This window comes from Peromyscus californicus, unplaced genomic scaffold, assembly GCF_007827085.1.
Source record: "Peromyscus californicus insignis strain IS unplaced genomic scaffold, ASM782708v3 Scaffold_6__1_contigs__length_162567912, whole genome shotgun sequence".
Lineage (NCBI taxonomy): Eukaryota > Metazoa > Chordata > Mammalia > Rodentia > Cricetidae > Peromyscus > Peromyscus californicus.
This window is the reverse complement of record NW_026294584.1, coordinates 83,188,418-83,203,063: the sequence shown is the minus strand read 5'-3', so window position 1 is coordinate 83,203,063 and position 14,646 is coordinate 83,188,418. Positions and strand designations below refer to the sequence as shown.

General features: G+C 44.0%; 1 pseudogene and 1 gene segment (V, D, J or C); one reads left to right on the top strand and one right to left on the bottom strand.

Annotated features, from left to right (window-relative positions):
* Positions 1–1,141: 1,141 nt before the first annotated feature.
* On the top strand, positions 1,142–1,901 carry LOC128099885 (gem-associated protein 8-like; annotated as a pseudogene).
* Positions 1,902–12,973: 11,072 nt separating this feature from the next.
* LOC128099570 (immunoglobulin kappa variable 5-2-like) lies at positions 12,974–13,540 on the bottom strand. The segment is given in 2 exon segments: positions 12,974–13,338; positions 13,486–13,540. Coding segments are annotated over 2 exon segments (420 nt in total).
* Between the last annotated feature and the right edge of the window lie 1,106 nt (positions 13,541–14,646).

Here is a 14,646-nt window from a genome sequence, read left to right as displayed (position 1 = left end):
ACTTTAGCTTGTGTCTTCCTGTGTGGTGAGTAGGGGCTCTTATCATGCTGCCCAAGCAGGTCTCTGTGGTTCCGTTGCTCTCCCTCTTCCGAGTGCTGACGTCACAGGTGCACAGTTGTGCACTTCTAGCACCATCCCTCTTCTATGTTCCCCAGGTCTTTGTCTTCACAAGAATCAAGATCCTGAAATGGGAAAAAAAAAAAGAATAAGGTCAAAACAGATGAAAGATTTACTCAGTGATTCCAGGGGCAGCAACACCAGGACAAGCAAGGCCTTTGACTTATCCTCACAAAGATGGACAACTGGTAAAGAATGGCTCAGAGTCAGAGATTCCTCTCAAGCCCAAATAACCTATGAAAACTAGATCTTCAATTGTTCCTAACAGTACAAAAACAAAGAATAATTTTGGTCACCTATGGTCTAAACACCTAGAAGGAAAGTACAGCCAACATTAAGATGGTAGGTATGTTTCTTTAACAATTCAGGGAACGACCATCTTCAGACAGTATATGTAGCCATATGAAAAGCTTTTTGGACAGTTATTTCTCACTAGTGATTCTCTTCTTGATAAGATCTGCATTGACTTACTTCAGTTCTACAGTGTCTATCCACAGCTGATAAACAAGCTTATCTGCTTAAATGCTGAAGTCTAAAAGGGGTTCTCTACAACTATGAAGCACTATCTATTTCTGGAAGAGTACTTCTCATAGATATAATGTGTCCTTCCATACTGTCAACATTCTGTTCACTGAGTAAAGGAGACTGCCAGATACACATTAGCCAAACTCACAGGTTTGGGAAATTATTCAGGATATCCAAAGGTGTTCTCAGGATTTTGCTAAACAATCCTATAAAAGGACTCAATAGGCTGCCATGTCTCTTAAATTGTCGGTCAGGATGCTGACTTGAACTAACTCCTCTTACAAAGCTCATAGATGATTGTTCCTTGTACTGTAGTCTTATGTGACAAACAGTGGGTTTCAGTCACCTTATCATTCTACAGAACTCTGGTACATGATTCCATTACACTTATTCTCACTAAATAGAACTTGCATTAATATTGATGTTAAAATTTTTCCTCATGCCCTTCGCCAAGAACTGGGCCCATGGTTGCCCACCGCCTGCATGCCCAAGAGTGCCCACTTGGACTTTTGCAGTCAGAAACAGCAGCAATGACATCAAAATGGAGAGCTACTGCATCTTGGTATTCTCACCCAGTATATGCAAGATACTGGCAACATTATCATCATGCAATGTTTTGGATGCGAAGCCACCAGAATGCCTACAGAAAGTCCAGGGATTCCTTTCATGTCCCCGTGGTTCTCCCCTCATGGAGTTCTTCCGTGGAACTCTCTTGCTTATGAGGCTAGGCATCCTTGGAATTTTCAAGGCCAGCACGTGGCCTGGCAGGAGCCTCCCTACAGTGTTCCACATCTCCAAAGCTCTGGGCTGCCTCTGTGTGATAGCAGTAGAACCCAGGCCTCCACAGGAGAAGACAAAGCCCCGCATGAAGACGAAGAGATGGAGTCCGATTCAGATAACGAAGTAGAATGCGACTTGAGCAATACGGAAATCACCGAGGAGCTCCGCCAGTACTTTGCAGAGACCGAGAGGCACCGAGAGGAGCGGCGGCGACAACAGCAATTAGACGCAGAGCGCCTGGAAAACTATGTGAATGCCGACCACGGCCTGTACTACAACCACCACCGATCAGCGGAGCCCCCATCCGAGAAGCCTGGGGAGTGGCGCCAAGCGGAGAAGAAGTGCCTGTATGGGGACAGTGCCCCCAAGATCCTGGCCATGGAGGCTGCTGTGCAGCTGAGCTTTGACAAGTACTGTGACAAAAAGCAGCCAAAATACTGGCCTGTCATTCCCCTTAAGTTCTGAGTCCTGGGCACAGGGACCCTAGGGAATGCCTCCAGAACCCTCTTACTTTTGGATGTGTTCTTTTCATCTCTCCTGGGCATTTTTCAGAGAAAGAGGTCTATACACTGACACAGTGGATACAGTCTGTCAGCCACTTAGAATTCTGTCAGCAGAAGGTGTACTATTGCCAACACAAGGAATGCCATAAAGCAATAATCATGTATATTGTACTGGCTCTTGAAAAATTTTTTTTTCCTCATTAACTTTGTCTCTTAATGTTCCCCACAATTTGTACAAGTAATACTTCCCTCACACAGCACAATCCAGAATGCATGCTATGACCCAACAGCTGACTTATGTTCTGGATCTTTGGCATCTGTTAAGTTTTATTGTGGTCCCATAGATGGACCCTCTTCTGAGGCACTCTAATTGTTACCCCTTTCCACATCACCCCTTTTGACATCTCTAAGCAGTTAGGAAAGATCTGTGTCCTCAAACTCCTGTCTTGGTTTGAAAGATACTGACCCTCAAAGGAAGTGGTAATACTAGGAGGTGAGGCTTTGTTGGAGTATGCGTGGCCTTTTTGGAGGAAGTGTGTCACTGTGGGGGTTGGCTTTGAGGTGTCCTATGCTCCAGCTACTCCCAGTGAAACAGACCACTTTCTGTTGCCAGCATAAGATGTAAGTCCTTCTCCATTCTCAGCTCCTCTTTAGCACCATGTCTGTCTGCATGCTGTCATGTCACACCACAAAGATAATGGACTAAACCTCTAAAACTGTAAACAGCCCAAGTAATTCTTTTTCTTTATAAGAATTGTCATGGTCATGGTGTCTCTTCACAGCAATAGAAACCCTAACTAAGACAGAAGTTGGTACCAGGGACTAGAGCATTGCTGTGAAAGGCCTGACCCATGTTTTTGTATGAAGGAATATGGACCTTGAAACTGTGGATTAAAACAGCAGTTGAACGCTTTAAGTGTCATACTAGTAAGGGCATGGAAGACTGAATGTAATTTGATGAACTCTGGGGGCCTTGCTCAATAGGTTACAGAGAAGAATATTAATATGTGGCCTTGAGTTCATTCTTGTGATATTTTGGTGAAGAATATGTCTGCTTTTTGCCCTTATCCGAAGAGTCTGCTGGAGGATAAATTGAAGAGTTCTGGATTCATTCTGTTGGCAGAGGAAATCTCAGACTAGCGTAGACTCTGTCATGTGGTTATTAGTGAGAACTCTAATTGAGATTCATAATGAAAATGCAGAAGTCACACAGGATATAAACAGATTAAGAAATGGAATAAAGGGAGTGGTGACATTGGGGCAAGATCCCACCCAGCTAAGTTTCCAACTTATGAAAAAGAATTAAAGTAAAGCTCAAAGCCAGGTGCGGTGGTGCACACCTTTAATCTCAGCACTCTGAGGCAGAGGCTGACAGCTCTCCGAGTTTGAGGCCAGTCTGGTCTACACTGCAAGCTCAAGGACAGCCAAGCTTAGACTGTGAAGATAGCCATGAAAAACAGAAAGCTGATGAAAGTGTAATTGAACAAGGGGGCCATGTTCTAGCCCCGGCAAGCAGCAGAACTTGGAAGCTTCAGCCACGTAGTTCTGGCTTTACTCAGGAGCAACTCAATAAAGCTGCTGAGGCCAGGCATAAGTCAGAAGTATCCCTGAATGGAGGCCTAAGGAGGTCATTGCATGAATCTGTGTAGTTGAAGCCTGGATTGCCTTGGATATCCCAAGATGCTAGAGATGCCAGAGCCATAGGATACCTGCCAAGGAAAGGTGAAAACAGGGAATGGAACCAGCCCAAAAGAAAAAACTGTGTTGCAGTCAACAAAGCTGAAAGGAGTTGGAGATCTGAAGAGTACTTTGACATCAGACATGGAGATGCAGTTTGGAGTTTGCCCCAGCTGGCCCTTTCCTATGTTTTGGAATGGTAATATATATATGTGTGTGTGTGTGTGTGTGTGTGTGTGTGTGTGTGTGTGTGTGTGTGTGTGATCTGCTTTTGATTTTGGTTTTTTTCTGCTTTTGATTTTGCAGGGGATTACAGTTAGGAGATTGCATGAATCTAAAAAGAGACTTTGAACTTTGAACTTTTACGTAGTCAGAGATTTACAGATTAAGAAGACTTGTGAAGTTGGACTGAATGTATTTTTGCATTATTATATGGCTCCAGCCTTTGGAGGCCAGGGAATGCAGTATGGTGGTTTAAAAGAATATTGTCCCCAAAGTGAGTGGCACTATTAGGAGGTGTGGCTTAGTTGGAGTAGATATGGTTTTGTTGAAAAAGGAGTGTTACTGTGGAGGTGGGCTTTGAGGTTTCCTATGCTCAAGCTACTCCCAGTGAGACAGAACAATTCCTGGTGCTTGCAAGTCAAGATATAGGACTCTCAGCTCAATTTCCAGCACCATATCTGCCTGCATGCTACCATGTCAAACCATGATGATGATCGACTAAATCTCTGAAAATGTACGCCATCCCAACTATATGTTTGTCTTTTATAGGAGTTGCCACAGTCATGGAGTCTCTTCAAAGCAATAGAAACCCTAACTAAGACAACTCTTAAAAGCATTTCAGGTATTCTCTGGAAATGAGACTAATGAGCCATCCAACTCATCCCTCTTCTTGCCACTCTGCACATTGTTTTTTCAGGACTCAGACCTAAAACACCAGACCTGAAGATACCTTTGCATCAGTTAACCTCTCTGTCTCACCATCTCTCAGAAAAAAAATTAAAGAAATTTCAAATTGTTTTAATATTCTTCAGCACCAACTTGATTCTTTGGTTGCTGCAATACTCTAAAAGTAAATAGGACTAGATCTGAAGACTGTTAAGAATGGGAGTTTTGCCCTCCTTAAACAATGCTGCTTCCTTGTCAACAAATCCAAAGGGTTTTGAGATGGGTCCCAAAGACACGGGGACCAGAAGAAAAATTCAATGACATGGCTCTACCTATGCATGGGCTTTTTTCCCCTTCCATGCAAACAATTCCCTTTGATCAATCCTTTCCTCATTATTACCCTCATGGTCACATTTTTGTTATTTCCTTTAAATGTTTTACTTACTGCACACGACTTCCTTAAAGCAGATTCCTTCTATAACTGAACAGGAATGCTCCATGGAAGTTCTCCCCATGACTCTCACCCTAAAACAACTTCATTCATTTCTGGGGAATCTGCTAGAAAACCTTTTGGACACTGAAGAGGGGCTCTGGCTGCAAGGGACCTTCACATCTTTCACCCCAGACCTTTCATCAGTCCTATATTTTCTCCTCATCCCTCCCTTCCAAGCTCTGCAGCCCCTGTTGCTTCTGCTAGCTTACTTGTGTGTAGCACATGTGGCAGTGCAACTAGTCACTAATTTCCTGAATGACTGAACCTAGAAGAAAAAAATTCTCCCAACATTCTTTTATCTCAATTGTACTACAGTCCTTGGCTTCATTCACTGCCACCCTTACTTCACCCTCTTAGGGTGTTCCCCCATCTCTAACTTTTCAAAATGAAATATGCTTTTCACTAGACACAGTCCTTTTTACCTGATCATGATCATTCTATGGACTTTACTCTTGCCTCAACCCTTAATCTCTGCACAGGAGAGATGGATACCCTGTTAAACAGAACTCACCAGTTCCTAAAGGTGTACAGTTCCACTTACTCATCCAACTGCTGGGGCTATCTGTCCATTAAGGTCAAGTGCTCTTGGGCTGTCTCTGCCTCCCTGTCACTATAGATCTGCACTCCTCTCATACTGCATATATACATAATGACTGACTCCATTCTGGGCCTATACAGATAGGATTAAACAGCTTTCTCCATCCTCTACCATCCCATACTGTTTCCTTAATCCCAAATGGTGAGCTATTTTTCTCCACCAAGTTATCATTTCTATTGACATCCTTCCCATTCTGAACCAACTCAGCACTGCCAAATGCCTACAGACAATTGAGACACAATATGGAATCCTTCCCCACCCTATATGGGAGCATCTATGTATGGAAACCCACCTCTTCTTTCTGGCTCCTCTCTGTATCTCCCACCTCTACTTTACCCCTCCCTGGGCAACCTGTTTTACACTGTGTTAAAATCGTATATATTTAGCCCTCTAACTGTTATTTATCTAAAGTTTCTCTAGGAGTATATTATGGTAATCACATGATTTACCAAAGCTGATCAAGTTAAATCTGTCCTCCTGATATATGAAGCTATCAAACCTGTGCTTCTTAGACCCTGATGACAAAGCCCAGCTACTCCCATCAACCCCCTTATGAAAGAAGTAGCCAATAGGAGACTACTACATCACCCATCCCTTCTTTTTATCTGTCATCAGGTTTGGAATGAAGGGTTAATTACCTCAAAAGCCTCAGCGGACTGAGAAGCTCTGAATAACAAAGTTGACTTGACGAATAACACCTGTGGAAGCTTCTGATCGGGAGATGCACATACCAAACCCCTGGTGTCTACCACTCCCAGACTGCAGGGTAACTGATCTGCAGATGGACTCTTCCATCCCCAATCTTCCACCTTTTCCATCCTATAAAACCCAAGATCCCCATGCCGCTTGTGCTGTCTTCACTTCCTCGGAAAGACTGCAGCCCTTCAGTCATCCTTATTCAAGAACAATTCTAGTTCTGGAGATGTTGGACTGCCTTTTTAAAAATTTCAGTGATACTTCCATCAATCCCAATCTAACATTAGATAACCTTAAGCAAAGTAAGAGAGAGAGAGACAGAGAAACAAGAAGAGCTAGGAAGGACAGGGACAGTAGATGAAAAGAAGGAAGAGAGCTCCGGGCCCCCCGCGGCCTCCGGCCAGTGCCGGGTGAGCCCGGGGGCCCCGGGAACAGCCTCGGTCTCCGTCCTGCGGACCCCAGGAACCTGAGCCCTGACAGCAGCCACCAGCCCGGCCGATCGCGATCCTGCAGCTACCCTTTCCCCCGCCGACGAAGCTCCTCGATGGCGGCGACCTCTGCGCACGGCCTCCTCGACTCTACCGGGCCCCTGCTCTCCAGGACGGGGCCATGGAGATGCCCCAACCAGGCCTTCGAGGACTTCTCCAGCTGCCGGCGGGCGTGGCACGGCGGAAAGAATGGCGGCCACCCGAAGGCCAAGCTTGGCCCTTCCGGGTCTCTGCAGCCTGAGGCGGCGGGTCTGCGCAGGAACACTGGGCCATCGCTGGGAGGAGACCGCCCGGTTGACGAGCCCCCCCAGACCTGGATGAACAGAGGGCTCGATGGTCCTGGAGGAAGGTGAGCGGAGCCCCGCATAGCGGCCGGAGGAATGATCGATCGTAGGGCCCTCCTCCCACCCAGAGAGGCCGGGACGTGACATCGCATGCGGCCCTCGGCAACGCTGGCGAAGATTTACCCGCCGCCGGTAGAAGGCCTTGTACATAATATGAAAAAGCTGCTCTCAACCTTATCCCCGACCCTTTTAGAGAGATCTTTGGCTAAATCTGGACATCTAGCTGTAGAGATTGCCGATGCAGGGTAAAGTAGAGGTAGGAAATCGGAAATCAGGTGTGTACCCAGTCGTCTTTGAAAACATCGTAGACGTGTCTTCTAGAAGTGACTTTGAAAAGGAATTGTTTAGGCCACCTCTAGAAAAATCCAGGAGCAACATTCGTCCTTGTTTGTTCAGTAGTTAGAGGACCCAGCCAGCCGGAGGAAGAAGAGGTCCAGAGCCAGATTGGTCGTGTGAAGACGTCGTCTTTTTTTGATGTTCTAATTATTGTATTGTGTATGCATTTTATTCATTCCCCACCCCCACCCGTGTGTGTGTGTGTGTGTGTGTGTGTGTGTGTGTGTGTGTGTGTGTGTGTGTTTGACAATGCCAAGTATTTTTTGGAAATATCTTTCTAGATGCTCTAAAGTGCCTGACGTATTTTATAAGTAGCGAAACAACACATCGTGTAAATACGTTTTTGTTAGGATTCATTTGAAATATTATTTGGGGAGGAATAGCCACACCCCTCCTGAGTTGACCACATTGTGTTTGGGCCCTGGTTCTCGGGAGAAGGACACGCAGAGCTCAAGCCATTGTGCTCCATGGGTGGAAAAGAAACCACTGTCCCATTGTGTTTGGCTTTGCTGTGTACATAGTACATGTAAAGGACATAGGAGTCCTAACTTACAACATCTAGTCACTCTAGATGTTAAAGAGGTTGCCAGTGTATGACAAAGTAGAGGTAGTAGAACAATACATTTTGTACTTTTTGTGTTAAAACTTTTTCTTTTTGTGTTAAAAAAAATTTATTACTCTTGTTACATGTGTGCCATTTACTGGACTGCTGTGTACATAGTGGACAACAGTCCTTACTTGAAACATCTGGTCTATCTAGATGTTTAGAAGTGCCCAACGTATGTTAAATGTAGAGGTAGTAAAATAATCACTTTGTAAATATCTTTTTGCTAAAATTCATGATACGCTGCCTTTGGGGAGTAGAATTTGAACCCCTCTGTGAGCAGTACTGTCTGTACTTGCTCAGTGGTTTGGAGGAAGTACTGGGAGGCAGCGCGGTCATGTGCTAGTGTTTATATGGGACCTTTCAGACGCCATTTCTGTAAATTTGTATTTTGTGTTGCTGGGTGTATACTGTAAATAATGGACAAATCTGTGAACTCTTCAGCTTCTAGTCTCTAGATGTTAGAGAGGTTGCCAGTCTATGACAAAGTAAAATTAACACATTGTGGACCCTGTTAAAATTTATAGGAAAGATTGTTCTGTAAATGATTTGGGGATATGAATTTGTTCAGCTATTTCTAAGCATTACATATACCTGTATTTGTCTGCTGGTTTGAAGGCAGAGAGGAGGAAGAAAGTGGGTCGTCAAAGCCCAGAGGGTTGTGTTTAGAAGATACCTCAGATAATAACCTTTGCTTTGCAAACAGTTATTTACCAGTGCAGTGTGAATAGCAGATAAGGTCTTAATGAAATCCCTAGTCTTTCTACATATTTAAAAGTGCTTGATACATTTAAAAGTAGAAGTAGTAGAATACTATTTTGTGTAAATAGTTTTTGAAAAACTGGAGATACTATGTTTAGAATAGTTAACCCACCTCTGAGAACAGTGCACTAGCTGTACTTGTTCAGTGGATTGAGGAGGTGGGAGGGAATAAACTGCAAAAAGATTCCCTTAGTGTGCTAGACACCTTTAGCTTACCAGTCACCCCGTGTGGTAGATACACTTCATTTAATGTTGCTGTTCTGTATATAGTGTACAGAGTGGACAAACGAGTCCTCATTTTATGATCTCTAGTTTCTAGATGTTGAAGAGGTTGCCAATGTATGACAAATGTAGAGTTAGTGAGCTAACACATCCTGTATACTCTGTTAAAGTTCATAGCAAGGTTGTCTTCTGAAGAGAGTTGTGAAAGTATCCAAGTGACGGGTGCCCATTTCATGTGGTACAGGGGAGGGGCTGGAGAAAAAGAAGGATGAGACCAGAATGCTCTCAGCAGAAGACACTTTGAGATCTCACCATTGTTACATGTGTATATAGGGGACAAATTTATGTCCTCATCTGAAACATCTAGTCCTTCTAGGTGTTTAGAAGTGCACAAAGTATGTTAAAGGTAGATGTAGTAACTAATACATGTTGTAGACTCTCGTTTAAACTTGTGGTGAAATGCTGTCTTTGGGAAATGGAATGATAAAACCAGTTCTGAGCAACACAGACTTGTGCTGGTTTGGGAGGGGGGAAGAAAGAAAGCGTACGAAGAGCCTAATACTAATGTAAGTTTTGGTAATGCAAGATTAGCCATTGTCCCTTTTATGTGTGTCTTACTTTGTGATATATCATGTATACAGAAGATAGACAAGTCTAAATATGTAGTGCCTAGTCTTCCTATATGGTAAAGAGGCTGCCAGTGTGTGACAAAGTAGAGTTAGTGAAAAGACATGGTTTAAAGTTGTATTAAAATTCATAGGGAAAAAAACCACTTAGGAAGTGAAATTGTTAATATCCTTACATAAACCTGACCCCTGTGTTAAGAGAGATGGGAGAGGTTCTAGACCGGAACGTTGCTATATAAGTCTGTAAGGTTTGTGCAGTTTCTTTACCCTACTGCACTGTGCATATGCTGGGGAAACTGAATGTTATTGACATCTAGTCTTTAGACTTTTAAGTGCATAATAGACTTGCTGTGGTAATGCACGCCTTTAATCCTAGGCTGAGGCAGGTGGACCTTGCAAGTTCCAGGCCAGCCAGGGATACACAGACTTTGTCTCAAAATAGTAAGAAAATGTGCATAATGGACTGGTAGGATGGCTCAGCAGGTAAAGGCACTTGCTACCCAGCTGGTAGACCTGACTTTAATCTCCAGGATCCACATGATAAAAGGAGAAAACTGATTTACAAATTGTCTTTTAGCCTCCATACATGCACAGTGGCATGCATGTGCCCACTGCATATGCTAATTCATAAATGTAAAAAATGCACAACATGGTAAAAATAGAGGGTTACTAATACCTTTTAAGGGTTGTTATTTCATAGGGATGGTTACACTGGGGGAATGGGATTGTTAAACTTGGTCTCTGAGCAGATACTGTTACCAGATGGTGGAGGTGCATAGGGGAGGGAACAGTACAGAGTAAGGTACTGTGCCTGCTGCTTGGTTCCCGGGTGTCCAGCCATTGCTCTGGTGTGCATTTCAGTTAATGTTGCCAAGTGTTAGAGGATAAGTCCCAGTGCCCAAAGGATGTTAGAAGTAGCAAGATAGTCACCGTAAATGTCCTGCTAGTCTTTTGGAAGGGCTGTCTTCTGGGGGTGACCTTTGTAATACCCTCACTAGAATCATCCCGAACTGGAGTTGTGCAGAGAAGAGGATGGATGAGGGAAGAGCTCTTTGCTAGGACCACCACATACAGAAAACTGTTACAACTGTACCCAGGGATCCATATGTGCATTTCTGGGAAGATACTTGTGTTTCTTGTGCACAAACTTCATTCCACAACATCTGAAATTCATAAATGCCCTAAAGGAGACCATATGGTTAAAAGGACAGATTGACAGAAAAGGTTCCTGTTGAGCATAGAACTGTTAAACCATGTCTGGACAGTGTGAGTTAATTCATGTTGCTAGGCTGACTGTGGAGGGGCAGAGGGAGGCTCACAGGACGAGATGTGCAGCACTGTGCTGTGTTGAGACTGACATCTGAGAAGCCCTGCCATAGGTGCATCTTCAGCTACTCCATAAGAATGCGTTTATTGGGCAGGAACACGCCTTCTTCCTCATATTTTAGTATATAGATCTAATGATAAACTTAGGAATGCTGTACTTCATGTGGTCTGTGGCTTTGTTTTCTTGTAAGCTGAGCATTGAGGAATGCAGAATTTTAATTGTAACTTCGCCAGTGCTTCTATCTAGAAGCCTGCTGCCATTTTTGTCTTCTATGAAATTTTTGTTGCCAAGGAAGACAGGATTACAGTTTTGTCTGACAGATTGAGATAGCGTGGTGTATTCTTGGTTATCAAAATACTCCTGTAGCGTGGGGTTTTTAGTTGGTGAATATTCGCAATGTGGGGGAAAGCATGGTACATACTGTATAATCTCAATTCCCTAAATGTGTGTACACTTGCAGCATCTAGAAGGACACATCAAGCTGAGCTGCTTGTGACTGGGTGGCTGTTCTTGGCTTTTTGTGTTGTGTTTCCTGTAATGCACATATTACAAAATAAATAAATGCTTCTTTTAAAAGCTTAAAAAAAAAAAGGCCGGGCGGTGGTGGCGCACGCCTTTAATCCCAGCACTCGGGAGGCAGAGCCAGGCGGATCTCTGTGAGTTCGAGGCCAGCCTGGTCTCCAAAGTGAGTTCCAGGAAAGGCGCAAAGCTACACAGAGAAACCCTGTCTCGAAAAACCAAAAAAAAAAAAAAGAAGGAAGAGAGAAGAAAGATGGGAGAAAAGACAAAATGAAATAGTGAGAGAGAGGGTGTGTGTGTTCCAAGGTCATTACAATAACAAAAAACAAATGAATCAGGTGATATTAATGCAAGTTAACAGTAAAGATTAATTTTCCCCATACAATTAGACTACTGCTGTGGAGCACACTTGGAGTCAGGTCGAAGATTGCTTTTAATGATATTGTTTGTGATAGTTAATCTTCATGGTCACAATGACTGGACTTAAAATCATCTGAGATACACACCCAGAGGTGATGCCAGAATGTGTTTCTAGAAAATATTGAATAAAGGGGAAAATTCACCCCAAATGTGGACTATTTTACCCATGGGTTTGACTGAATAAAAAGTGGAAAAAAGGAAATGGACACAAATTTATTTATTTAAGTCTTTCTGTATATCCTAGGGGACCTGAGCTGGTTCCTAACACACAGAGGAAAAAAGCCAGGTGTGGTGGAGTCAGGTGGATCGTTGGGAGTCACTGGCCATTCAGCCTGACCAAATGTGTGATTTCTAGGTAAAAATGCAATACCTTGTCTCAAAACAAAAACAAGCTGAAAAGTGTCCAGGGAATGACATCTAGAGTTGAGATCTACCTTGCACACCACACACACACACACACACACACACACACACACACACACACACACGTGCATGTGCCATGCACATGCACACTTACACCGAATCCATCATTGAACATGAATGCAGAAACACAAGAACACACAACACACAAGCAAAGGGAGAAAAGGTGAGTAGCATGCCACAGTTTACCTTCCTCCCTTTCCTGATTGGCCTAGATTTGAGCAAACTCTCATTGCCACAGTAGGAGCTTCCAGACCAGTACGTCTTCTTCATCACAATGATCTGTATCCTTTGATACATGAATCGAAGCAAATATTGCCTACCTTAAGATACTCATTGCCTGGTATTTGATGACAGCAAAAATAATACCAACCAATACCACCTGGAGCCTAAACCAGATTCATTGAAGTCTTTGATTTGATCTCAAAGGTGGAAATGAGTAGGGCAATGGACAGGAAATTACATCCCTGGAAAAACGATGTAAAGGCTGTTTCAGTCTCTTTCAAGTGAAGTGTGTCAGGAACAGAATAGAGGGCTGTGGAGGCTACTGAACTGAAAAGGGAAGGAAGAACACGTGTGGTGGAGGAAATAAACACCAAAGGCTGCCAGCTTTGCACACTGAACAGCTTCAGTAGCAGCTGAGGCAGTGTGACAGACAGCATCTGCAGGTTTCTGTAAGAGGATATATCACTGTGCGAGGGTGATTATCGCTTGGCTGACAGAAGTAAATTGCAGCATCCTCAGACTGCACGCCATCAATTGCCATGGTGAAATCTGTTCCATAGCCACTGCTGTTGAACCGGGGTGGGACTCCAGAAACACGGGTATTGCCTTCTGAAAAGAGGAGCTTAGGATCTTCCCCTGTCTTATGCTGGTACCAGTTCATATCATCATCAATATCTGTGCTGGTTCTGCAAGTGATGGTGACTTTTTCTCCTCTGGCCATGGAAAGGAATTCTGGAAACTGGGTGACAGCTGTTTCTGCCCTGGAATCTGTTCATAGAAGAAAAATAAGAAAGACAAATCAAATGTGCCGTATTTATATAGACTAAAGTCTCAACTCCTTTGGAAACTATAGAATTCTATGGGAATTATGAACACGTAACGAATGTCAGGAAGAAGAGAAACTGTTTCCCTTACCAGAGATCCAGAGGAGGAGGATGCTGAGGAGCTGAGCGTGGGACAACATGGCCATGGCCTTGGGTCCTAGCTAGTTTCCCACTCAGTGTGACAGCACGCATTGTATGCCATCAGAAACTGAGGAGGTAATGGGACATGCAAATTATACTGAATATGACAGAGGTTGGGAAAGCAGAGTTGAATGACAGTGTAAACCTTCACATAGAGTCTGCCTGCTAATTTCTTCACAGCTGTGTTGTTGATGCTCACATGGCTGGTTTAAAATGTTGCCTCCTAGGCTTTTATCTTTCCTCTCCTTTAATCTTCTACCAGATTCTGTGTTTCAAGGTTCAGTGTTACAGTGACTGACCTGACAGAGGGAAAGTCCACAGTGACATCGTTGAAAATGTCCATCTTTCACCTCACAACATCCTAATGTTTGTGATAGAAGGGAGCTAAGAGAATCAAATAATTCACGTGACTTTTGTCTGGATACTAAATATTCCGATTCTCAGTTCTACTTTCAGATGATGTTTCCAAACATCCATATTCTTTCTGAAATTCATCACCTTAAAGTAGAATGCAACTGTCTAGTAAAGGCCATGGTTTTAAATTTTATTTTCTTTGAAATCAGTGATCAAGTTAGCAGGTTACCAGTGGAACTGGTGGCAGTTTCATCTTGCATACAGTATTTTCTGTTTACTATAGATTTGTATTTTCATATGCTACATTCAGGATTTGAAAATGGAAATGATAATTACTGCTACATAAGAGGACAAAATATGCCCGGACTTCCCTTCTGGAGCATAGTTGAGTGCCCTAGCTGGGCCCGGACCCCATCCCTGGGCACTAGCCACTCTGGGGAAGACCTGTCCAACTTGGCCCCAGGATCTGGCCACCAGGCAGGTTCCCTTCTAGCCCCACCGTGAAGGATCCCCTTCTCCACCACCCCTGGCAGACCCTGCAGTCTCCACGCCATGCCCCCACACCCATCTGCCCGAGCCCCCAGCCTCTTCCTGAGACTTAGAGGCCGTCCCCCAGCTCCCATCCTGCCTCAGACTTCCCTTCTGGAGCACAGGTGAGTGCCCTAGCTGGGCCCAGACCCCATCCCTGGGCACCAGCCACTCTGGGGAAGACCTGCCCAACTTGGCACCAGGTTCTGGCCATCAGGCAGGTTCCCTT